Consider the following 27,011-nt stretch of genomic DNA (forward strand, 5'->3'; position numbering starts at 1 on the left):
AGAAAGGGGCTTCCTTCCTCCACAATCAATGCTGTCCTCACCCGCATCTCTTCCATTTCACGCACAACTATCCTCATCCCACCCTCCCACTGCAACACCAGTGATAGGGTTCCTCTTGTTCTTACCTACCACCTCACTAGCCTCCATGTCCAGCACGTAATTCTCCGTAAATTCCGCCATCTCCAAAAGGATCCCACCGCCAAACACTCCTCTCCCTTCCCCCCCCCCCCACTTTCCACTTTCTGCAGGGATCACTTCCTACACTACTCCCTTGTCCACTCATCCCTCCCCACTGATCTCCCTCCTGGCACTTACCCCTGCAAGTGGAACAAGTGCTACACCTGCCCCAACACCCTCTCCCTCACTACCATTCAGGGCCTCAAACAGTCCTTCCAGGTGAGGCAACACTTCACCTGTGAGTCTATTGGAGTCATCTGCTGTGTTTGGTGCTCCTGTATATTGGTGAGACCCAGCGTAGATTGGGAGACCGCTTCACCAAGCACCTACACTCCATCCACGCAAAAAGCAGGGTTTCCCAGTGGTCGTCCATTTCAATTTAACTTCCCATCCCATTCTGACATGGCAGTCCACGGCGTCCATTCCTGTTGCCATGAGGCCACACTCAGGTTGGAGAAGCAACACCTTGTATTCTGTCTGAGTAGCCTCCAACCTGATGGCATGAACATAGATTTTTCGAACTTCCGGTAATTGCCCCCCTCCCTCTCCCTCACCCTCACCATTCCCCAGCTCTGTTTCTCTCTCATACCTTCTCTCCCTACCAGCCTCCTTCCTTTTCTCCCAATGTCTCTGTCTCTCCTGTCAGATTCCCCCTTCTCCAGCCTTTCATCTCTTTTTCCAATCAACCTCCCAACTCTTTACTTCACCCCCTTCCCTCTACTCCTTTCACCTATCACCTGCCAGCTTGTACTTCTTCCTCTCCGTCCCCCACCTCCGTATTCTGACTCCTTTCCAGGCCTGAAATGTCAGCGGTTTACTCTTTCCCATGTCCTCCAGCATTTTGTGTGTGTTGCTTTGGATTTCCAGCACCTGCATATTTTCTCGTGTTTATAATTTATACATACTTTGATAATAAATGAAGTCAATCCTTGGTATCTGAAAAATGCCTGTACAAATAAAGTACATGAAGTGAGGATCAGAGGCCGATGAGAAAATGAAGATTCAGTCTCTGCCCACTCGTCTTCACTTTTGGAAGGAATGATGGAAAAGCTTTTTACAGGAGCGCAAGTAAAGAGAGCCTGTGCCCAGCTGTGATTGTCTAATCTCGCAGCCTCATTCCATCTCCAGACCTCCAGTGTTGGCAGAGCCAGAAGTGGTTGCACTAAAAGCTTTAGTGGTATCACTCCCACCCTCTCGTGTCATTATTGACCCTTCTGGCAGAATAGTGGGAATTAAACTGAGATCGAAAGTCAAGGAAGGCTGGATTGATTTTTCTGTATCAGATATGGTTCCAACTCAGCAGGTTGTGGGTTCCAATCCCACACTATTGCTCTGAGAATGAAAGTCTAGACTGTAGCGTCTGTGCAGTACTTGGATAGAGCTGCACTCCTGGGTGACACATTGAAACTAATGTGGCCTCTCACATTCTTCAGTACACAAGTGTAAACAAATATATTGTTTGTTACTCTGGATCCAAAACACACAGTATAAAGCACACAATAAGCATAAAGAACACAATAAAAATCACAATAAATATAAATACATACAATTAGCTTATATTCATAGACTGTGTATTCATAAAATTGACACTAGGTGCAGGAGTGTCTACGGAAGTTGGCTCTAACAAGAAATGATAAAGTGGTGATGGTAGGTTAGTGGGTGGAGGTGTTGATTAGCTTGGCCGGGGAAAGTAACTGCTTTTGAGTCAAATGGTTCTGGTGTGGATGCTATGTAACCTCTAATGGAGCAGAATGAGCAGGTCCATGAGTAGGGTGGGTGGGCTCATTCATGATATTGCTGGCCTTTTTCTCTATATGTCCTTGATGGTGGGTAGGCTGGTGCCAGTGATGTATTGGGCGGTTTCAGTTTGCCCCCCTGTCCACCACAGTGCAGTTTCTGTACCGCACAACGACACAGCCTGTTAGGATGCTCTCAACTACACATCTGTAGAAGGTCATGCATATTGGTGTGCACAGTCCAGCTCTCTTTGGTCTCCTCAGAAAGTCAAGGCATTGGTGAGCTTTCTTGACTGTGGAGGATGTGTTCTGGGACCATGAGAGGTTGTGCAAGATGTGCACTCCCAGATGGATATTGATGAAACTGCCGCACCACTTCAAGGAACAGCAGGGGAGATTTTCAGTGATGTTCCAGACAAGCTTTATCCATGAAACAGTGTCAGTAAATTAGCATACCTGCTGTTTATCTCAAAGCCGAGTTTGCTGTTTCTGGATTGCTTGTCAAGCGCACCAAGGCATCCTGAGGTTGTGAAAGGCATGGTGTATCTGCTGTACTGACCCAGAGTGCTCAGTGGGGGAATTGTGCCAGCCTGTTTGAAAATGAAAGCGTTGTGCTCAGTGTAGTATTTTTATAAACACTCTTTGGCAATGCAGACACTACCAATGTCATGTGCAAATGGGAAAGGTTGCAGCACTTGAGTTTGCATTCCCTCCTCCCTGGACTGCACACTTCCTTCCAAAATCCATCCGTGCCCAGTTGGAGTTTGGAAGCTTAGCTGGGATCCATTGAATTCAGTACACAGGCAACTCAAAGAAGGGTGGCAATGGTGGTGAGGGTTTTTTGGTGTGATCGTAGTTAGCCATAGTGAAGTGGGTGGTGTTATTTTGGATAGAACCTACCACTGACATTCCACATTCTCTGTCATGTAATGCTTTAATCCAGAAACTGGGGTCCCAGAAGCCCCACACATTCGAAGGGACACAAGAAAACTAAATTTGAAATTATTGTGATGAGCTGTAAACATTGAACATTTCACAGGACTCCACAAAATTAATACCACTGCTCATCCCGATATGCTTAGGGGTAATCCTATTTATAGGAAGCTCTTAAACAAGGCCTGACTGGGTGTCAGTACACTGTAGATAAGATCCCTGTGTCCACTCTGTCCCATACATCAAGAATAGAATGGCTGCCTGCTGACTTTATAATGGTAAAGTGAGAGAAGATATGTGAAAGTACATCTCCTTTATACATCCAGGTGTCTCCAAGCAGGAAAAATGAATAGGTGTTGTCAAATGTCTGATTTCCATTCCTTTAATGCTCTTAAGGCATTGTCTGATATACTAATCTTGTAATTGCAAGTTACTGTCTTGAGCACGGAGGCCTGTGGAAATCACACCTGGGTGTTAGCTTGTCTTTTTCTCCAACATATGATCCAACTTTGCACTTGCAATATTTTTAGCCTTAACTGTGCCAAATATTGGTCACTAGTGCCAGTAATAGCGAGCAGGCATTTCAAAGTTCGAAGTAAATTTATTATCGAATTGTATACAACCCTGAGATTCATTTTCTTGTGGGCATATGCAATAAATCCAATAACCATAATAGAATCAATGAAAGTGCACCAACAGCTGTGCAAAAGATGACAAGCTGTGCAAATACAAAAGGAAAAAATAAATAATACATAACGAGAACACGAGATGAAGAGCCCTTGAAATGGGTCCAAAGGTTGTGGGAACAGTTCAGTGATGGGGCAAGTGAAATTGAGTGAAATTATCCTCTTTGGTTCCAGAGCCTAGTAGTTGAGGGGGGGTAACTGTTCCTGAACTTGGTAATGTGAGTCCTGAGGCTTCTGTACCTTCTTACTGATGGCAGCAATGAGAAGAGAGCATGAGCTGGGTGGTGGAGGTCCCTGATGTCGGATGCTGCTTTCCTGTGTTCAGTGTGGGAGGGGATTTGACACACACAGATAGGGTGTACTCTGTGCTCTGTTCAATAGAGCTGATAACATATTAAGTAAAATGGATAGAGGAACAGCAGGATTATGAATTCAAGCCTCTTGCTTCCATTGGCCACAGTAAGTCCGGCCCATGTTATTTCTTCCTCTGTCAAAAAATAATTGTCTTGTTTGTAGTGGAAATTGAAAGCTCTTTCATGATACAGCAATTGAGAGAAATTTGCTTGCAAGAATGGTCTGAATTTTAAATTCTTTGGATGGCTTAACTGAATGTCTATAGCTTGAGACTTGCCACCTATTCTGTTCTTTCTTTTTATTTACATCAATCCGGACATTTTTGTAATGAATGCCTGTGGCCAACAACATGTGGCTGCAGACTGGAACTGAAGATGTTGTCAAGGGAAACAACGCTGACATTGCTTCGGAAAATTTTGCAGATGACTTTGACACTGAATTTTCAGTGTTTTTTAAACGGTAGCTTAAATCTCAGAAGCACTTAGGAAAACAGGGGTCTCTGTTGCCCAATAAGTGATGAGGTTTGTGCCAGATCTGAGGTTTTGGTCTTCAATACCATTTCCTCAGTTGATCATAGGTTGGGCTGGTGCATAGAAGGGGATGGCAAATTTCAAGACCACGAGACATTAGAGCAGAATTAGGCTGTTCACCCCATTGAGTATGCTCCGCTAATTGAACATGGCTTTTCTATTTCCCTTGCAACTGCATTCTTCTGCCTTCTCCCCGTAACTTCTCACGCCCTGACCGATCAAGAATCTATCATTCTCCACCTTCAATACACTCAATGACCTGACCTCTACAACCAAATTTCAAGTTGAAGTTTAATTATCATTCAACCATACATAAGTGTAGCCAAACGAAACAGAATTTCTCCGGGGCCAAGGTGCAAAGCACACTACCAGCAGCACACAGCACGTATCATATAGAATAAATAGTGCATATGGTTATGATTACAGAAGAACGTAGTCATGAAAAAAATAACATAGCCCAAGTCCCTAAATGGCATGACCGTTGTTTAATGATGAGTTGACCTGGTCCAGCTTCCACCGATCCAACACTGGAGTGTAGCACTGAGTGAACACCAGAGGGCAGCACCAACTGGAGGAGCCAGTCCCCAACCCACAGACACCACTGCTCTCTCCCATACCCCCTTGGCATCTCCACTTCTGGGCAACTGCAAGAGGCGACCCCATGCCGAGGGTCTAGTCCTCACCACAACAAAGGCAACGCAGCTCCCCTGCCATCAGTTTCATTGTCAATGTCACCTTCACTCAGTAGTGGTTCCTATTTGGAGAGCAGTGTAGTCGAACAATTTTAAAGACTGTAAACTTTTCTAATTGTGTGGTTTCTGCACCAGTACATTGTTGGACCGCTAAAACTTTGAGAACTATTCAAGGATGAAAGTCAGTGTTCTCCAGTGTAACTCCAAGGGAATGTCCAACGTACAGTGAATGTAAGGCAATTGAATTAACTATTAGGTCCATCCGAGAGGGAGAAAGCTGAGTTAAAACCAAAATTTAGTTGAAGTTAAATTAAAAGATACAGAAACCAGGTGGAACAATAGTTGACTAACTATACCATCTATGAGCATAGGTACTCAAAGACATATTTAGTAGAATATAAGACACTTACACAGCCTAAAATGACAACTACTCCATTATATTGAAGAACTTTGGCAATAGAAGTGATAATCAGTATAAAACTAAAAATTAGTACTTGTATGAATGTAAAGAGTGAGAAAGATCCCATGAATGGTGGAATTTTTTATTTAAAACCAAGAAGTACCAAAGAGAATATGAGAAAAAAATTGTATAGGGTGTGACGGGTGGCTGAGATTTCGAGAGAGAACACATCGGACATTTGAAATGGTCAAATTTTCATCCTTGTTTTCAAATCACTTGGTGACTTTATTGCTTCTTTTCTCCATAATCTCTGGTTTCACAGTTTGTGTAGCACCTTGCAGTTCTGTCTTCGTGAGCCTTGTCATTTTTAATCATCAACTAGTGCGCATCCATGGGTTCAAATACTGAAGCCTTTAGATCTGTAATTACCTCATGATGTGAATTGCCTCACGACCTTGTCTGCTTTAAGATTGTCCGCAGAACTCCGCACTTTGACCTACCTTTGGTTTATCCGCTCTCGTATCTCCGTATGTGATTTTGTTTGTTGACCCTCCTGCCTTGTTTTGCTGTATTAAAACTTTGCATAAATATTATATTAATGCATCACATTAAAAACGAGCTGGCATGCCAACTGATCGCATAATTAGGGGCAAGGTTCCAGAAGAGGCAGGGAAACTACAGTTAATTATAAGGGCAGGAATTTACTAGACTTGATCTGTGAAATAGTGATAATGAGGAAATTAATAAGCTTAAAGACAATCAGATTTCCAAGACCTGATGCTTGACTTACACTCCAGAATATTAAAAGTAGTAGTGGATGTCTGTCTGTAGTCCAAAATTCAGTAATTACTCTCCTATTAGAAAATTTTCAATGTTGCTTGATTATTTAATAAGGGTAGGAATGAGAAACTAGGAAATTGTTGTTCCTTGCAGCCCAATTATCAGTGGAGGTGTTTCTCAAGTCCATTGTTAGTCTTAGAGTTGTTGAGCATTTGGACAGCCGGTTGTTTTTAAAGACAAGGAATATGGATTTGCAATGAGTAAACTAAATCTAGTGAATGCAGTGGGTTTTGGGGGGGGAGGTGATAAGGAAATATCAAAGGATGCTATTGTCATAGACTTCTAAGGGGCATTTGTTAACCCTCCTGGCAAATAATGGCAAAGGTGCCTATCTGATATTGGTGTATATTTAGCAAGAAGGTAATTGGAAAGTGCCCCAGCTGGCAGGAAGTGACCAGTCGTATGCCCAGAGACCTTGGCTTTCACCATAGTTAGCAATGATTTAGATGTGGACCTGATTCTAGGCATTTATACACATCTGCCTTCATTGAGTGGTTGGAGTGGTAAGTTGCAAAGGGACTTTGATGGATTGTGACTGCAGAATAATGCTAATTCTGTTGAGAAGTGTGAGGTCATCCATTTTGAACCTGAGAGAGAGAGAGAGATCTGAAATTTGTTACTAAGCTGCAAACTTTAGAGGAGCAGAGGGGTGTGGGAGTTTATGTAGATAAATTACTAAAAGCAGGTCAGTTTACAGATATTAATTTTAAAAGCTAGTAGATCATAAGGGATTGGCATTCAATGAGGTGGATGTTTTGACATTTAAACTCATGGTCTGTCCTGGGTACTGCATCATGAGAGGCACCTTATATAAATAACATTACACATCGATCAGAATAATACAAAGGTTAAAAGATTATATTAAATCAACTTGATTAAATCGGCTTAAATTCCTTTAATTTTTTTGTGTTTGAGGATTGACGGAATTTAAATATTTTAAATGATAAAAGGATTCAATTTTGTCAATAGAGCAAAAATATTTAATTAGGGTGGGGAATCTGGAACAAAGGGGTATTATCTGTTGGCTATTTGGGAGTGAAATCAAGAAGCACATTTTCATTAAACTTCTCCAGAAGTGTGCCAATGTTGGGTCGATACGGTTTTGAGACTCACCACTTAGGACATGCTCTCTTCTCGCTGCTGCGATCCCGAGGAAGGGGCAGAAGCCTCGGGACTCACACCACCAGGTTCAGGAACATTTATTACCCCTATTGAACTAGTGGGAATAACTTCATTTGCCCCATCACTGAACTGTTCCCATAACCTATAGACTCACTTTCAAGGACTCTTTTTAAAATGATTATTGATTATTATTTCACTCTTCTGTATTTGTGCAGTTTGCTGTCTTTTGCCCACTGGCTGTTTGTCCTGTTGGCGGTGGTCTTTCATTGATTCTGTTATGGTTCTCAGATTTACTATGTACGCCCACAGGGAAATGAATCTCAGGGTTGTATATGGTGCCATGTATGTACTTGGATAATAAATTTACTTTCTGCTTTGATGATAGATTGTTAAGGATGTCCAGAGGCATGATGATCCAAAGGCAAGCAAGGTTGACCATGATCTGACAAACCAGTGAAGTAGACACAGGAGGGTGACCTTTTGATCTTAATTTTAATGAGGAGGGTGCTTGTTAATAGTAGGACCTCAAATTTAAGCTTATGAACCAGCTGAACACTGATAATGTGCTGGGGACATGCTCTCTTCTCATTGCTACCACCAGGGAAGAGGTACGGAAGCCTGAAGGCACAAGCTCAACGATTCAGGAACAGCTTCTTGCCCTCTGCCATCGGATTTCTGAATGGACATTGAACCCATGAACACTACCTCACTTTTCTTCTCTTTTTGCACTATTTATTTAACTTTTTATTTTTATTGCAGTTTTGCTGCTGCAAAACAACAAATTTCATGACATTCGTCAGTGATATTAAACCTGATTCTGATTCTGCTCTGTGACTTGCTCATAAACAGACCAACGATTAACATCACGCATTGCTGTTGTAAAAAAAAGTTAACTGTAAGCTGATTAAAGTAAGCACAGAAGGGTCTTGATTGAAACAAGAGCTTTGACAAGACAGGTGTGTGGAGGGTGTCTCCTCCCAGTGGAGGATTTAGAATAAAGGCTTGGCCTTTTAGGGAAGTGATGAGGTGATTTCTTTTCTGTGGGGTTCATGGGTCTTTGGAAATCTCATTTATAGAGTGGTGAATATTTCTAGGCAGAGGTAGGTATAACTTGATCAGCAAGGAGGTTAAAGGCTATTGCAGAAATACGGAAATGCAGAATTGAAGTCACAGTCAGGGGCACCACAATCTTATTAAGTGTTGACAGCAGGCTTGGTGGACTAAGTGAGCTACAGCTGCTAATTCGTATGTTCGTTTGGTACCTTCTCAACTCCACAAGTGCAATGTCAGGGATGCCACAGTCTGCTTTATGGTGGGTGTAATCGAGATGCACACAAAATGCTGATGGAACGCAGCGGGCCAGGCAGCATCTATAGGAAGAGGTAGTCGACGTTTTGGGCCGAGACGTCGACTGTACTTCTTCCTATAGATGCTGCCTGGCTTGCTGCGTTCCACCAGCATTTTGTGTGAGTTGTTTGAATTTCCAGCATCTGCAGATTTCCTCGTGTTTGTGTAATAGAGACATGCACTACATTATGTCTGTTCTGCTGGAGAGCTAATGCAACGAAAAAAGAGATTGACTGTTAAAGCAACAGGTTAATTAGTATCTCAGCAATTATGGTGACATGGTAAAGTACAGACAAGAGAGCAGTGTCCATGTGTAGAGGTGCCTCAAAAACTGTGCTTTTGCAGAATAGGTGCCCTTGTGGTTATGGCAGAGATATTCCTGCTTGCAGGACACTACAGTCCATGGGGAATTCTGCCATTTTGCAAGCATCTTGGGCTGAGTATGTTGCTTCCTGATCACCACATGGAGCACGGTGTTGGATGCGGTTGGTTTATTTGTTTAGTGACACGGATTGGTCTGTGTTGCTGTAACATGAGCAGAGTCACTGGAGAGACACTGGAGCTAGTAGATATAGAAGTGTTTTATTTGCTATATGCCCTAACTCCAGAATACACCCTAACAGTATCGCCACTTGCTGAGGAAGATGCAAGATGATAATCACTTCGGCGCTGCTGTGCTCACTTGGCAAAGTTCGGGCACTGCATGGTTGGACATTGTCACCACCAAGTCCAGTTGGCAGCCAGGCTCCAAGAGATTTCAATGCCTGGCTTACTATGGGTGGCCACTGTCCCATCCTGTCACCCAAATGCCTTGTTCTTTTGAACCTTCTTGCTAAACTGCTAACCTCAAAGACTGTGCCAGCTCTCCGGGAAAGCTCCTACTTAATGCACAACAGGAAGCTTTCTAACTGTTATTACTGCAGCGACCGATAATTTGACATATATTTATTCTCGGAATAGGAGTGATCCTGCAAGGTTTTGTTTGATGTCAGTTCCCTAAGTAGCTGGCTGACAGCTTTCTGTTGGAACCTTGTAGTAATTTTGCTCTAACAGTGGGAAATTCCGGGACATCCTACCTTGGAGGTATCTACAAATTGGTAACATGGAGAGACGTTGGCTACTGCCCAGGACAGCAGTACCATCAGCTTCCTCAAGGTGAAATCTCAAAATCATGGTGCTTTCTCCTCTCACTATCTCCCTAACCCTGCTTCCAGTAATGCAGGTGAAACCTAAACAAGGTGCAGTCTCGGGCAGCTGGTAGCGCCATAGCCTCGTAGCTCCAGAGACGCAGGTTCAGTCCTGACCTTGGGTGCTGTGCTGTCCATGGGGAGTATGCACATTCCCTGTGTAACTAGGTGCATTTCCTCCAGTTTCCTACCACTTCTCACTGACAGGCAGGTAGTTGGGTTAAATGGCCGCTGTAAATTGCCCCTGCATGGTAGAATCTGGAGGGGGTGTTACAGGGATTGTGGGGAGACTAACCATGGGATTAGCGTAGGATTGATGCAAATGAGTGATGTAAAAGGGTGCAGACTCGGTGGGTTTGTTTAGTAATGTGCCAAGTTGAGGCCACTTTCAAGGCGGAGGAACAACACTTTATATTCTGTCAGGGTAGCCTCCAAACTGATGGCAATTCTCCTTCTGGTAAACAAATTTCTCTCCTCCCCACCCCCCCTTCTCTATTCCCCACGCTGACATTTTACCTCTTCTCACCTGCCTATTACTTCCCCCTGGGTCCCTCCTTCCCTTTCTCCTCTAGTCCTCTCTCCTCTCCTCTCCAGCCCTCTACATTTCCCTCCCACCTGACTTCACCTATCACCTTCTAGTTAGTCCTCCTTCCCCTCCCCCAACCTTTCTATTCTGATATTGTCCCTCTTCCTTTCCAGTCCTGAAGAAAGGCCTGCGCCTGAAACGACGACCATCTATTCATTTCCATGGATGCTGCCTGACCTGCTGAGTTCCTCCAGCATGTTGTGTGTGTTGCTCTGTTTAGTGCTCAGTGGCTCTGTGGTGTCTCCTGAAATAAGCCGAACAAGTGAACATCACAAGGAATTCTTGCTGGTCTAAGCCCTGAAAACTGTTGGGTAGAGGAAATCCGTTTATGATCAGTGTGTCATTTTCTCTGTTCCCTTCATTCTGAACACTTTCTTTTTCATTTCTGTTTCATTTGCCTCTGTTTAAGAATCTCTCTCTCTCTCTCTCTCTCTCTCTCTCTCTCTCTCTCTCTCTCACACTCTCCCTCTTTCATTCATTCTGTCTGTCTGTCCTGTCTCTTTGCTCTTTCTTTCTCATTCATTCTGTTTGAAACAGTAATTTCTGCTTTTGCATCTCTTGCTCAATTTTCCCCTATGCCTTTCTTACATTGCTGCCTCTGCCTTCTCTCAGTCTCTCTGGTCAAATAAATGTAAATAGTTTGCTGGATACAGTGAGGTGTTTTTAATTCTAAGAACCTAGAATTTTGCTTGAGACTTCACAAAATAAAAGAAAATCGAGATTGGGTGTTGATTGTGAGGTTGTGATCTCAGTCTCTGAGGCTGATGTGAAAGCATCCTTCAGGAGTGTGAACCGTGAAAAGCACCTGGCCAAGTGCTGAAGACCTGTGCTAGTCAGCTGGCTGGTGTGTTTACTGATGTCTTCAATCAGACTGGTGTCCAAGAAGCACATGGTCATCTACCTCAATGACAGTCATCCAGTGTGATGAAGTGCCATGAGAGGTTGATCGGGAAACATATCAACTCCCTCCTTAGGAGTAACTTGGATCTGCTCAAATTTGCCTACAGTCTCAACAGGTCAACAGGAGATGCCATTTCATTGGCTCCTCACTTAGCCTTGGAAATTCTAGTCAGCGAAGATACTTGCATCAGGATGCTCTGCATTGACCACAGCTCTGCATCCCCTCAAATCTAATCAGTAAGCTCCAAGACCTAGGACTCAATATCTCCTTCTGCGATTGTATCCTTGATTTTCTCACTTGCAGACTCCAGTCAGCTCAGATTGGCAAAATCATCTCCTCCACAATCACCATCAGCACAGGTGCACTTTGTACTTTAGACTGTGAGGCCAAGTACAGTTCCAATGCCAATTTCAGGTTGCTGAGGACATCTCTGTTGGCCAAATCAAAGGAGGTGACAACTCAGCATATTGGAGAAAGGTTTGATATCTGACTGAACGGTGCCACAACAACAACCTCAGAGTCAACATCAACAAAACCAAAGAGCTGGTTATTGACTACAGGAGGAGGAATCGGAAGGTCCATGAGGATTGAAGGAGGTGACGGTCCGTAACTTCTGAATTGCCTGCTGTTTTAATTTCAGAGGCTCTGCCCTGAACCCAGTACGTAAGTGCCATTACAAGGAAGGCACCACAGCACCTCTACTTTCTCAGAAGTTTTCGCAGATTCCATATGTCATCTGACACTTTTTGTAAATGTGCAGTGAAGAGTATACTGACAGGTTGCATCACAGCAACCTGGTATGGAAACGCTAATGAATGGAAAGACCTTCATAAAGTAGTGGATACAGCTCAGTCCATCAGAGGAAAAGCCCTCCCACTGTCGAGCACATCTACAAGGAGCTCTGCCACAAGAAAGCAACATCCCACCCAGACCGTGCTCCCTTCTCTCTGCTGCCATCAGGAAGGAGTACAGGAGCCTCGGACCACACGCATCCACGTTCAGGATCAGTTATTACCCTTCACTCATCAGACAAGGATAAATAACTTCACTCACCCCAACCCTGAGTTGATTCCACAACCTAGGGACTCATTTTCTCAATGTTATTTATTACATAGTTATGTTATCATTAATATTATTGTATTTGCACAGCTTGTCTTCTATTGTACATTGGTTGTTTGTCCATCTTTGTATGTCATTTCTTATTGATTCTGTTGTGTTTCTTTGTATTTACTGTCAATGCAACACGAAACTGAATCTCGGTAGTATATGGTGACATATGTACCTTAATAATAAACTTACTCTGAACTTTGGGTAATGAAGTTATGAGAAAGAATGTATGTTTGTCCTTATTGGAACTCCACGGAAATAGATTCAGCTGGGTAAACTGGGCAGCAATGCTGTACAAATTAGCTTTTCTCTAAAGGATAAAAGACATTCCTGCAGGCAGAAAACTGAGCTTCAGAGGAATAATAGAAGATTTTTAAAAAATCAATGCACATATTCTGTTCATGAGCAGGCAAAGCCTGTATGTATGTTGCTCGTTTCCACCTTACATTAAGGACCTCAGAGGTTCCAATTAGTTGTTGGTGCAGCTAGCACTCAGCAGTCAGCTCAAGTCAAGTGTAAAGCGATGCAGTAGAGGGAGAATATTCTGCACAATTGCAGGAGTGTAGGGCTGAGACTACAATCCCGAGCCATTTCTTTACTGGTTAGCTTTCCAGTTCCTTTGTCGTTTCTTTCTTCGCTTTCCTACTGCTCCTTTGTGTTCTCTCCCACCTTTCACCCACCCAGACAAAACAAAAATCAAATATTTTGTTCCATTTTCAGATGTATCCTTGAGAGTAAAACTTACTGCTCATTAACTCGGGCAAGCTGTCAAGGTTAGATTCATTTTCAGTTTGTACTGGCTTCGTTATCACTCCATGTAACGCTGGGGTAAACTGCACTTCCATGTGAGAGAGAGCCTTGCTTGTGTCCCGTGTATACACAGACACACTCGTGTGTGTGCTTCCAAAGGCATACATGCGTGACTGCACAAAGATAAGCACATATAAATGCACACACAGACACGTACATGCACCACTGTGCACGCACGCACACACACACACAATCAGACGTGTGCACACATAACTTTGCACATACAGACACACACATGCATATGCATACGCATTCACGCATATTCCCTGGGCACTTTTCACTCAGGAGAGCAGCCTGTGGCTTTTTGGATGCCAGCAGTTGGTTGTGTCAGTGGCTGAGAACTGAAAATGTAGATCCGACCTTCTGCATCTCACCAGAGACTGAGAGGCTCCAATGAAGCCTATTTAGCTTTCCTCTATTACCATTTCAATGGCGAGATGGATTAGTTGCTCAGTTCAGCCAATTTATTCGTGCCTTTTTGCTTGTGCAGCAGGTGCAGTGTAGACCACAGTTGCCATGGTGACACACCAGATTGCCTTGATTTGCCTTAACTAGTGGAAATATAATTAATTATTTTAATTAGTGGCGTGACCAAGGACTATTTACACATTAACAATATAGATAGTGTATTTATCCTGTTTGAAACCTAGCTTTGTGAATTTCTTTCCACTTGTATTGTGGAGGATGAAGTCATTATTTTCCTCCGTGCATTTTCCCGCGTGCTGGCCTTACCAATCGATCAGCAGCATCCCCTTATTGATGTGAATGGATCAGGACACAGAAAAGCTGAAAAACAATCCTGCAGTCCTTTGGAACAATGTTGTCAACGGAGTGAGACAGTGCAAAGGAAGTCTGTATGAAAACCTGTTAGAAATTCTCTGTCACCTTTCAGCATTAAAGCGACTCTGAGGAATAGTGCCTTGCATTTATTTAGTGCCATGTTGTTTTCTTAAAAGCATTTGCTACCAATTAACTGCGTTTGAAGTGTTGTAACTAGGAAATAGCAGCCAATTAACAGCCTGCATCTCACTCAGACAGTAACGTGAGATTTACCTGACAATCTGTTCGAGTCAAGTTTATTGTTATTTAACAATATGCACGTATACCATCAAACAAGACAATGATTCTCCAGACCAGGGTGTAATATACACATAACACATATATGACACACAATAACTTGGGAAAGTAAGAATTAAATCTACAAATGAATTACAAATAGATAAAGTAAGGTGCATAAATTAAATACTGTAGGCTACAGAACAGATTAATCGGTGACACTTCGAATGCGATTTGGCAGGAAGTTCAGAAGCTGAATGGTGTGGGGGTAGAAACTGTTCCCCATCCTGACCGTTCTTGTCTTTATGCATCGGAGTCTCCTGCCTGATGGTAGGAAGCCAGAGGATGCTGGATGGATGCAAGGGATCCTTGATAATCCTAAGGGCCCTGCATACGCAGCGCTCCTGATAAATGCCCCCGATGGATGGTAGGGAGACCCCTATGATCCTCACAGTCCTTTTGTAGGGTTTTCTAGTCTGATGCTCTGCTGCTGTCATACTAGGGGGAGATGCAGCTTGTCAGGGCACTGAAGTGATATCGACAAATAAAATAAAGGTTATCTGAAAATGTTTTGAGTTGAGTTTTACATCTTCGCTAACAGGCAAGTCGAGGCTTTTGTCCCTTAAGGCCAATAAATAACAAGATTTTCCTTCGAGGAGACACGAGAGACTGCAGGTGCTGGAAACTGAGCAACATATGGTCTGTCTGCTGGAGGAACTCAGTGTATCGAGCAATATATATGGGGGGGGGAATGAATTGTCAGTGTTTTGGGTTGAAATTCTGCATCTGTCCTGAGGTGTCGACAATTCCTTTCTATCCCATAGCTGCTGCTTGACCTGCTGGGTTTCTCCAGCAAATTATTTGTTTCTTTTGAGGAAGTAGGAGCCCCATGTACACCTGGCCACAGCAGTGAGGAACTCCCCCTGGTTTATTCTCATCTCAGAGGACGTCCCACTTTGAAAAACAATGTTTGACAGAAATGTGGGGGTTGCTATGGGGGTCTTGATAGAGAGAGAAAGAATGAAATGGTTTCTCACACTGTAATGACTTACCAGGTGGAGCTCACCTGTAGCTGGTACAGATAAACTCATTTTGCTCTCCATCATCCATCCAGAAAGATTATGTAGCTTCCCCCCAACCAATCACAGACAATAGCCATGCACTGTGTGATTGCAAAGTCTGATTTCCCTTCCCTGCCTCAGAAAGACGTAGTTTTGCTTGAAGATCAGGCTTGAGTTTATTTTGTCCCAATTTGATCCTTTCTTGGTTTGGTTTGAGGCTATAATTTGGATTGACCATTCTATACAAGTTATTTTCATGGGGAATCTCACCACAGTCTTAAGAGTCCAAGCTTCTTCGGCCTCTGCTTACAGCTAGATCTCATGATTTCTGTCTGCTTTTCATCGGGTTTTGATATCCTTCCTTGTTTGGTGATCAGAGAATCCAGTAATGTGCAGTACCCAGTGGTGAGCACAAAGCTTCTAGCTTTCAAAGTCCTCTGCAACTTGGCCATCCCTGTATCATGGCTGCTTCTGTGACAGGCTGTTTACTGCATGTTCACTGTTAGGTTTAATCAGAATCTCAATTACCCTTGCCTTAATTGACAGCTGGGATGGTGGTAGAATATATCGGTTGACATATAACATATCCTGAGGGCTTTTGACAGGACAGATTTACAGAGGATGTTTCCCCTTTGGTAAAATGGTTATCAATTTAAGACAGTGATGTACATCTTTGGACCTCTCTTTTGTAGAGAGCTGTGGAGGACCAGGGTCTGTGAATACTTTTAAAACAGAGGTAGGTAGATGTGTGATAGGCAAAAGAGTTCAGAATTACTGTTGTACAAAGGAAGACAGAGTTATAGTTGGATTATTCATAATCATATTAAGTGGTAGAACAGAGTCAAGGGCAACTTCTTGCTCCTAATTCCCTTGGTTGTATGGTCCAGGAGATTGATTTTCTTGTCTAGGAACTGCAATGTGGCTGTGAAGTGAAATTGATCAGCCTGTTGGTCAGACAAAACTCAAGTGATCTGAATGTCCACATCACAAATTTCCCAACCACGGCGGTTAGATAGAGCAAAATCTGCTGGAGGAACTCATTGGGTCAGGCAGTGTCTCTGGAGGGAATGTTCTGGATTGAAAGAGTCGTCAGTTTAAAGAGCTGCGGGGAGAGAAGAGATGGCAAGAGCTGGCAAGCGATAGGTGGATTCAGATGAGGAGGAGTTGACGGGCAGGAGGAGAAGGGACGGGTGGAGATAGTGATGAGAAGGAAAGACAGCAGGTAATGGAATCTGGTCAGCAGAGAAGGTGTAGAGAGGAACCAAACAAGGGGGGGGAAGGTGGGGTGATGGAGTGTGTGGATGATGGGCAGATTGAGTAGGTGGGGGAGAAAAAGGAAATTGTTTAAGAGAGTGTATTTTGGAGAGAAGTGTTTGTGTGAGAGAGAGGACCTGCCTAGATCAGAAGGAAGGAGACAAGGGGAGCAGGTTGCCTGGGAATTGGAGAATTCAGTGTTCATACCATTGGGTTGGAATTGGAGAGAGCAAGCAGGATTGTGTTTGAATTTATTCATCTTCACCGAGGTGGGTGTCACTGGCAACACCAGTGACTGACTGGCCATCCATAATTCCCCTCTATAAAGATGCCGAGCTGCCATCTTGAGATCCTGGTGAAAGTGCTCCCACGGTTAGGGAGGGAGTTCCGGGACTTGGGCTCAGGCTCGGTGAAGGGACAGTGAGTATACGCCCGCGTCCCTTGGAGCTGAATGAGTGCACTCAAGCCGTCTCACTAAATCGTCACCCAGCAGTAACCGAGGGAGAGGCGGAGGAGGGAATGGGACTAAGTAAAGAATAACTCAGTGTGGAGGGAAAGGAGTTAAATGGCAGTAACTGAGGGAGAGGCCGAGGAGGGAATGGGACTGAGTAAAGAATAACTCAGTGTGGAGGGAAAGGAGTTAAATGGCAGTAACCGAGGGAGAGGGGCAGAGGGAAATAGTAATGGATGAGGGAGAGTGCTCTAGCTGAGGGAGAGGGATGAGTGCAGGGTCAGGTATACCTGAATGAAACAGCCAGTTGAGGAAGGGAATGAGCAGGGACCTGGGGAAAATAAAACCTCATTGGAGAGGGAGAGGAGGAGAGGTCCTGAGTGGATGTGAGGGAAATGAGAGAAGGATTTCTGAGTGAGGAGATGAGAGGGATCTGGGGAAGGTGATGATCAAGGAAGAGGGAAGGGAAGATACTATTCATGCCATGAAAGATTTGGATGAACATTAATTTAAAGGAAGATCAGGCAAAGACTAAATTATGTTACTGGAATGGTAAAGGTCCATTAATCTGTCACACTTGGAGCTCTGGTGATGCTGGACTGGCAAACTTTCTGGGCTATTAGATGTTAATCCTATTAAAAATCCGACACGCTTTGGATAATTGTACTCGTATATATTCGCACATGTTTGTTCCAATAGGGTTTTCTCTGTGATACTACCCTTTCTCGAATTCCATAGGTCCTGAGGAGGGTCAGCCAGTGAAGAGATCCCAGAAGACGGCCGTGTCACCCTCTGACTCGCGAGGTTCCCTCACCATGACAGGTGTTTGTGTCCCCAGGCTGGGAAGCCCAGCTGCACAGGCACTGATAAGCCAGCAGTATTCCAGAGAATGCCTGTGGGAGCCGACTCGGTATGTGGTGACTGATAAGACGACAGAACCACGGATTTGTCAATGAGCACTGCCATTCTGAGAATTCACAGCAGACGCCGACAAGCCGAGCTTTCAGCTGTTGGCAACTTTGAAAGAAAGGAACCCTCTGCTTACATTGCAAGGCGAATACTGCAGCCTGGAGGAGTGTTAGCCAAGAGCACAGCGTGTTTCTTTCTCCTGAGGAGTAGCCAGCAGTGACAGTTTCGAAAATTCCTCTGCTGCGAGTTTGAAAGGAGCATTGGACCCCGTGTTGGTTAGTCGGCCATCTGTCCACATCGCAGTATTATCGACAAGACGTCATGATCTCCCTGATGACAAGTGATGAACCACAGCATTGCGTTTTTATAAATGCAGGCTGATGGATCACCAAAGGTCAGAGGCTGCTTCCCCGCCACAGGGAAGGAAATGGGGAACATTCCGGAGGCCCCGACTCTCTCATCCTCCATCCGGGCCGTGATAGGGAAGCAATTAGCAAAACTGTACACAGCTCAGGGTGTACTGGAGTTCAGAGTTCAATTTCAGTGTCGTTCTGTATGTCCTCCCATGGAATGCTTCGGTTTTCCTCAGTATCTGCATTCCTCCCCCAGTCCAAAGACGTACCGGATAGATTAACTTGTCATTGTAAACTGTCCCGTGATTAGGTTATGTTTAATTGGAGTCGTAGGGTTGCTGAGACGGTGTGGCTCGAAGGGCTGCTTTGCGCTGTATTGTCAAGTAAATAAATTCAAACTCACTTTCCTTCCCCTACACCCTCCACCCACCACTCCACTGGGAGTAGGTTTGTATTCTTAACTAATTTTGCTTTGCTAGATCCTTGTGTCACCAGTCACCTTGTAAACCGTATTGCTGAGCCCGGAGCTATGTTAACTCAAGACCTGGGCTTAAGCTATATCTTGGCGTTATAATACCTTCAAAGCCAATGAAGGAAAAGGTGTGGCAAGCAGCTTGCACACAGCGACCTCCTACATGTACCAGATCGTAAATGAGGAGAGCATCTCGCATCAGTTCAGAGTGAAGGTCCCAAATTTCCTTACGATATTGAAGGGCGTCATTTGGCCAACAAGTCTGTGACAGCTTGCAGACCAATTCCATTGTCCCAGTTTTCCCCATAATCTACTCAGTTACATTTCTATCAAATACCATTCCCCCTCCCTAATTCTACCACTAGGGATAATGATCAATTAACCTAAAGATCCACCTGTCTTAGGATTTGGGAGGAAATTGGAGCACGTGGTGGAGAACCTCGTGGTCACAGGAAGAATGTACAAGCTCCACATGGACAGCAACTTATGGTCCAGATTGAACCTGTTGCCAGAGTCTGAGGCAGCGGCTCGGCTCGCTGCGCCACTGTACAGCCCCTGCAAAGCTTTCTTCATTTCTAGTGGACGTTTACTGCTTTGAAATCTCTCTCTCTTTTCTGGCCTCTTTTCCCATAAACTGAAGTTCTGTTAACAGGATTCAGAGTTCTGGTTGGTGTAGAATAACATGTCCAGGGTTCTGTTGAGTGTCAAAATGCCATTCATGTGTGCAGAATTCTGATCAAAAGTGTTCAACAGTGTTTTTGTGTGTAAAATGCTATTTGGGGCTTTGGAGTTGTGCCAAGTCCATTTGGGCTTTAGTCAAGTGTGTATGTATGTTTAGAGCGCATATATTCTCTCCCCATTCCTCTTGATTCCTTTTATGTCAAAACATCTTCTTCTTAAAAATACTTCTTCTTAAAAATAGTCACCAACTTGGCATCCACAGCCTTCTGTTGAAGAGTGTTAGGTATTTCAGGGGTTCTGGTCACTAAGTCGTGTGTGGAAAACATGGAGTTGTGTTTTTCAGGATATGGTTGAATGTAGGGAGAGGGTTCAGGCTTTTCGATGAGTTATATAGAAGATGCAACAAACCAGGAGGATAAAGAGGAGGTGGTAGGTGTGGATTTTTGGAAGGCATTTGATAACGTAGGAGTGTAGAAAAATGGAGCAGGAGGATGATATTTGGCCCTTTTGATTTTACTCCACCATTCAAAATGATTATGGCTGATCCTCTATTCAATACTGTACTCCTGCTGTCTTCTCATGCCTCTTGATTTGCTTTATGTCCAGACATCTTAAAAGTATTCAGCAACTTGACATCCACAGCTTTCCATGAAAGAGGATTCTACAGGATCACTGAGGGAATCAATTTTTCTACATCTCAGTCCTAAATGTCTTATACTAGACTGTGACCCATCATCCTAGACCCACCTCAGTCAGGACGAACATCCTCCCTTTAAGATTGATGAACGAGGAAGGGGGTGAATCTTTAGATTTCATGCTCTGGAGAACTCTACAGTTGGTATTCTTGAATATATATAAAGATGAGTCCAAGCAGATATTTTGTCAATTGGAGAACTAAGCAAAGTGCAAATGAGGCCAACATTAGATCAAGCTAAATCCTGGTGAATGGAGAGAAGGTTTGAGGGATCAAGTGGCCAACTCCTGTTCCTATCTCTCATGTTCTTTGGTGTTTAGAGTCCACATGGAATTGTGTGAAGTGTGTTAAGATTCCAGTCGGTTGTGGAAATTGTTCAGGGTTCTGTGCAAATGTGCAAGATATGTTCAGAACTCTGGTGCAGTTGTGTAAAGTGTGTTCAGGGTTCTGTTGCTGTGTGTATGTGTTCAGAGAGCTTGCGTAACAAAAGGTAAAGTTGTAATTTGTTTTATTAGTAATTTTGTCATTCCCTCTCTGGGTCAACAAATATGTTGGCTAGGTAGTTGAGTTTTGCTGAAGCTATTGCCATTTCATGAATAGTTAAACTGCAGCAAGTGCCACCATTATCCAGTAATACTGTTAGCAACAACATTACTATTAAATATGCAAATTCATCACCATTTCCAATGCTTTAATTATGAACTGGACTGAAAATATGTCCTAGCTGATTGGATCTTGAAAAATAATATTGGTGCCATGTTGGAATGGCATATTAATAAACTCAGCTAATTAATCCTAATATTCAGGTGCACATTAGGTTAATTGAAGAGCAGATATCACACTTTATTTGTAACTGCAGCTTATCACAAATTTTGAGGTAAAGTGAAGAGATTTCCAGAGTATATTTCTTACCCTGTGTTCTAAGTCCGTGTCAGAGCAAAGGAGCCTTTGATAAGATTGTAAGTGTGTACATTCAGGTAGACAGGACATAATGGTGATTTGTCATAAGCGGGAGAAACTTCTCCAAGAATCACTAGGAATGTGCTTGGAACAAAGGTTGGAGAATCTGACAGGAAAGCACAGCATCTGGGAAGCCTGACTGGGAATAGGGAAGCTGGAAAAAGAGGTAGAGATTAGAGACAGTGAGGATGAGATAGACAACAGGAAATATTCCCCGATGCCGTGGAGAAAATGTCTGCACTAGTGTCTGTAATACAGCAGTCTTTTAATGAAGTAATTGTTGCTAGGAAGGTCTGTCTACCTCACATATACTCCTGGGTAAAAGGATCAGTAAAGGAAATGAGGAGATCAGGACAGAGCAGAAGCAGACGGAGATCGGTTAAGAGAAATAAAAGGGGCTGCAGAACCACAGGAAAAAGCAAAGGACTTATTCACATGCTGAAGGTAGAGGACTAGTGTGGAAATAGAACATAGCCAACTAAACAGAGAAATAATTGAGAATATTTTTGAGATGAAAAATAGAGGATAAAACAATTAGAGAGACAGACAAAAATAAAGAGAGGAGTACAAAGGCATTGAGGACCAAGGGCAAGTACTGAAGATGGAGAACAGTACGAGAAAGGAGGTAGAAATGGAAGGTAATAGAGCAAAGGAGACAGTGAATTTATGGGGAGAGCAGAGATGGAGAACTGAAGTAAAACACTCAAAATAAAGAAAATCTCTATGGAGAGAGGAGATGGGAGAAAATCAGAGAGGGAAAGCCAAGGAGACTCTGAGGGAGAGAGAGAGAGAAGGTAATTAAAAAGGGAAGGAGCATATTGGAACAGGGGATCTGAAGGAGAAGACAGACAGAAGGGAATGATTGAGGTAATTGCTTAGAATACAGCAGGTGGAGGGGAAAAATCATTGGGGTGACAGACACCTGGGGCAATATAAAGCCAGACTTTCAGCCTCACATCGATTGCTTTGTTCATAGAGCCAAGGTCACCATCAACTTGATTAGTCTGCAGATTATTCCAGGCAGCAGTAGGTGACGGTGTCACCTGTCACTCTGCAGCACCGGAGAGGCCAGTGGTCTCGACTCAAGGGAAAACCTTGCCCCTCAGCAGAGACCATCAGTCGGGTGAACTTGTGAGGACGCTGCAGAAGGATGGTGGTCTGTGCTCAAGTGGGGCTCCCTTGCAGAATCATGAGGACAACATTCTCTCAGCATACAGCAAGATAAACCTAGCGATTATCAGAATCAGGTTTATTGTCACTGACGTACGACATGGAATGTGTTTTGCAGCAACTGTACGGTGCAAGACATTTTAATTACTATAACTTACAAAAATTAACAAATCATGCAACAGATAAGTAATGAGGCAGCGTTCCTTCATGGGTTCCTGGACCTTTCGGAAACGTGACAGTGGAGAGGAAGAAGCTGTTCTTAAACATTGAGTAGTCATAGGGAGACCCAAAACAGAAACTGGCTCTTCAGCTTGCACCACTTTTAAGAATAAAAAAACATTTACAATAGCCCTATATTAATCTAACTTTTTTTTAGTTCTCCCCACATTTCCACGAACTTTTCCAAAATCCTGCTGTTATCTCTGCACTGGGTACAATTTACAGTGGTCAATTAACCCAACACCTGGCACATCGTTGGGGTGCGGTGGAAACTGGAGTATCCCTGGGAAAGGACACACAGACAGTGCTAAAGGTCAGGATTGATCCCGCGTCTCTGACATTGGGGGCTAGCTGCGATTCTACACGAACACAAATGTGATTCTAATTCAGTACGCATGGGCAGAATTAGAAGTGGTGGCAGTTGTGTCTTGCACAGCTGATTCTGATTTCATTGTTTGCAAATACTTGCAAAGTGGTTGGGATGGGGGTGGAACAGAGAGACTATCTTAGAGACAGCAGAAAGTGTCAGAGACATAAATGTAGCAAGTGTGCAGGACAGGCTGATGATAGTAGGAAGAGTTGGACAGACAGAGGCAGCTCCCATTACGTTAATCAGTATTCTGCTGTGCCTGTCCAGGACGGCCCCTTTGACTGACCACTGCTTCTTCCAGCTCGTCTACAGATGAGGTCATTTGGCTTTGCCCCAGGACCATGTACTAACCTGGCAAAGAGCCAAGTGTTTGTGACAATGTTGCTTGCTTGCTCTGTATTTTTCTTAACAATGCAACTTTATTCATCTCAGGCACCAGAATCAGGATTAATATCACTGGCATATGTTCTGAAATTTGTTATCTTTGTGGCTGCAGTACAATGATCGAGGAAAAAACATGAATTACAGTGAATATATATATAATAGTTTAAATATATAATAGTTTAAATAAGTGGTGCAAAAATAGAAATAAAAAAAGTAGTGAGATGGGTTCAATGTCCATTCAGAAATCGATGGCAGAGAGGAAGAGCTGTGCTGAATCACTAAGTGTGGGCCTTCAGGCTCTTGTGCCTCCTCCCTGGTGGTAGCACTGAGAACCAGGCCTGACCCGGGTGATGGGGGTCCTTAGAGATGGATGCCATCTTTTTGAGGCATCACTCCTTGAAGATGTCTTGGATACTATGGAGGCTAATGCCCATATACTTTCCTGGGGGGGGAGGGTGCGGGAATGACCTAGCAGAGGAAATTCACAGTACTTTATACTTTATTGTCACCAAACAATTGATACTAGAACATACAATCATCATAGCGATATTTGATTCTGTGCTTCCCACTCCCTGGATTACAAATCAATAGTGAATATTAAAAATTTAAATTATAAATCATAAATAGAAAATAGAAAAATGGAAAGTAAGGTAGTGCAAAAAAACCGAGATGCAGGTCCGGATATTTGGAGGGTACGGCCCAGATCCGGGTCGGGACTCCAGCACTGAGTCTGGATCTGTGGCTCAGAAGGGAAGGGTGGGGGAGAAGAGGAGAGCTACGGCGTTAGGGGATTTGTTAGTTAGGGAAACAGAAAGGAGGTTCTGTGGACAAGAATGAGATTCCCGGATGGTACGTTGCCTCTAGGGTGGTGGGATCTAGGACATCACAGATTGAGCCCTCAGCATTCTTAAGTGGGAGGGTGAGCAGCCAGAGGGATTTAGAGGAACACATTTGTAGAGAGATCACAGGCTGTTGCAAGAAACATAGATTGTGATAATAGGTTATTTTAACTTTCCACCTATTAACTGGGACTCCCACACTGTAAAAGGACTAGATGGGATAGAGTTTGTCAAATCTATTCAGGAAAGTTTCCTTAATCAGTACATTGAAGTCCCAACGAGAGAGTGTGCAATACTTGATCTCTGATTAGGGAATGAGACAGGGCAGGTGATGTAAGTTTGCATAGCGGAACGCTTTGCATCTAGTGATTATAATGCCATTAGTTTCAAGGTGATTATGAAAAAGGCCTGGTCCTCGAATTGAGATTCTAAATTGTAGAAAGGCCAATTTTAATAGTATTAGCAAGGATCTGACAAGTGTGAGTTGGGCCAGGCTGTTTTCTGGCAGAGGTGTACTTGGAAGTGGGAAGCCTTCAAAAGTGAAATTTTGTGAGTACAAAGCTTTTACATTCCTGTCAGAATAAAAGGTAAGGATAACAGGTTTAGTGAATCTTGGTAACCAAGAGAAATTGAGGCCCTGGTTAAGAAAAGGGAGGAGGTACAAAGCAGGTATAGGCAGGTTGGAACAAATGAGGGACTTTATGGAGTATAAGAAATACAAGAGAACACAAGGAAATCAGGAAGGTTAAAAGAAGGCATGAGGTTGCTCTGGTAGACAAGGTGAAGGAGAATCCTAAGGGTTTCTACTTACAAGAAGAATATTAAGAACAAGGGGATTGCAAGGGGCAAAATAGGCCCTCTGGAAGATCAGGGTGGTAATCTATGCATGGAGCCAAAGAGATAGGGGAAGATCTTAAATGAATTCTTTGCATCAGTATTTACTTGGGAGATAGGTACAATCTACAGAGTGAGAAAAGCAGCTGCAAGATCATGGACCCTATACAGCTTACAGATGAGGAGATATTTGCTGTCTTGAGGCAAATCAGGGTGGACAGATCCCTGAGCCTGACAAGGTGTTCCCTCAGACCCTGTGGGAGGCAGTGCAGAAATTGCAGGGGCCCTAGCAGAGATATTTAGATCATCCTTAGTGACAGGTGGGAAGCAGGAGAATTGGGGGATAACTAATCTTGTTCTTCTGTTTTAAGAAAGGCTGTAAGAGTAAACCAGGAAATGATAGGCCAGTGAGCCTGACATCAGTAGTGGGAAAGGTATTGGAAGACCGGATACATGAGTATTTGGGTAGACAGGGGTTGATTAGAAATGGTCAGCAAGACTTGATGCGTGGTAGGTCATGTCTAACCAATCTTATAGGGTTTTTTGAGGATGTTAACTGGGAAAGTTGATGAAGGCAAGGCAGTGGACTTTGCCAAAATGGACTTTAGCAAGGCATTTGACAATGTCACACATGGGAGGCTGGTCAAGAGATTTTTAGGTAGGAACATGGATGAATGAAAAATGGAGGGCTATGTGGGAGGGAAGTATTAGGTTGATCTTGGAGTAGAATAAAGTATGTTCTGTGTTGTAATGTTATATGTTTTAAACTGGTTATTCTCATAGGATGAGGGTGGGGTAGGGAGACCCATTATGAAATTTTGCAATGGTAGCAAGAGAAATAGCAAAGAATTGAAAAATGTGCTCAGCAGAGGGACAGAGAGTTAATCATTGGGGGAAGAGAAGAAAGGGAAGTCTTCGCCTTCCCCTTTTCTGGGGTTCACTTGCTACAATGACGAAGTGATGTCCACTCAACGCAGTCATTCTCTTCCCAGTCCCCTCTTCCCCATCTGCCCATCTACCTTCGGATGGCAGGGGAAACCTGTATACGGCTTCTGAACTACAATCGCTGCAATCCGCAGCCTGCAATTTCCCAATTAAGAAATGTAGTCTTGAACCTTTCTGCTTACATTCGCAATATTATTTGTTCACTTTTTAAATTATTTGCACATTGGATGTTTGTTGGCCTTTGTTATGTTTTTTGTCACGGATTCTGTTTTATTTCTTCATTTTCCTGTAGCTGCTTGCAAGGCCATGAATCTCAAGGTTGTATATTGTATACATACTATGATAATACGTTTACTTTGAAAGTTGAATTCCAAAGACCTTCTCAAACCCTTTTCATGTAATGTTGGAGTAGAGAAATTAAAGTTATATTACTAGCTTGATAAAATTAATTATTTTATCAATTAATCAGTAGCTGGAATGGAGAATATGTGCAGGTAGATTTATGCACCTGGGTATTGGTTTCAGTTTATATATTTTTGAAAATGACATTGGACTGATGCTATGGGATGCTGTGTAATAACTGTGAGTGTATGTGTGCGTACGTGCGTGTGTGTGTGTGTGCGTGTGAGTGAGTAAGACATGCCTGTCCATAATGAGAGGGTTGGGACGAAAGTAGACACACCACAGTGGTTGAAAGAGTCCTTTTGTCTGCAGTTTTCTACTGTGATATTGTCCTCCAATATACAATCCAGTGCTTGAAACAATAAGGTTAGATTGAATATTGCCTATTGATGCCACAAGTTGATGTATCAAGTTGATTGTTTTTATTAGAGGTAGAGCCCAAGTTTCTATATCAATTACTGACTGAGAATGCTTTGAGAGGCTGGTCATGGCTAGAATCAACTGCTGCCTCAGCAAGGACCTGGACCCACTGCAAGTTGCCTATCACCA

At 43.4% G+C, this 27,011-nt stretch overlaps 1 protein-coding gene across 6 annotated transcripts in view; it reads left to right on the forward strand.

The window, feature by feature from the left end:
* trim44 (tripartite motif containing 44) overlaps nt 1-27,011 on the forward strand; it is a 214,588-nt gene that overhangs the window by 45,186 nt on the left and 142,391 nt on the right. Inside the window, exon 5 of one of the 6 annotated variants that reach the window (XM_072272193.1) lies at nt 10,704-13,000. The exons of 3 other annotated variants lie outside the window; for them this stretch is intronic. In XM_072272193.1, coding sequence (XP_072128294.1) covers nt 10,704-10,884 — 181 coding nt within the window. In that variant the 3' untranslated portion in view covers nt 10,885-13,000. Of the gene's footprint in view, nt 1-7,855; nt 7,937-10,703; nt 13,001-17,968; nt 23,862-27,011 lie in introns of those variants that run through there. 2 more of the 6 variants (XM_072272195.1, XM_072272198.1) reach the window with 2 other exon arrangements.

Source organism: Mobula birostris, chromosome 11 (genome assembly GCF_030028105.1).
Source record: "Mobula birostris isolate sMobBir1 chromosome 11, sMobBir1.hap1, whole genome shotgun sequence".
In the NCBI taxonomy this organism is placed as follows: Eukaryota; Metazoa; Chordata; class Chondrichthyes; order Myliobatiformes; family Myliobatidae; genus Mobula; species Mobula birostris.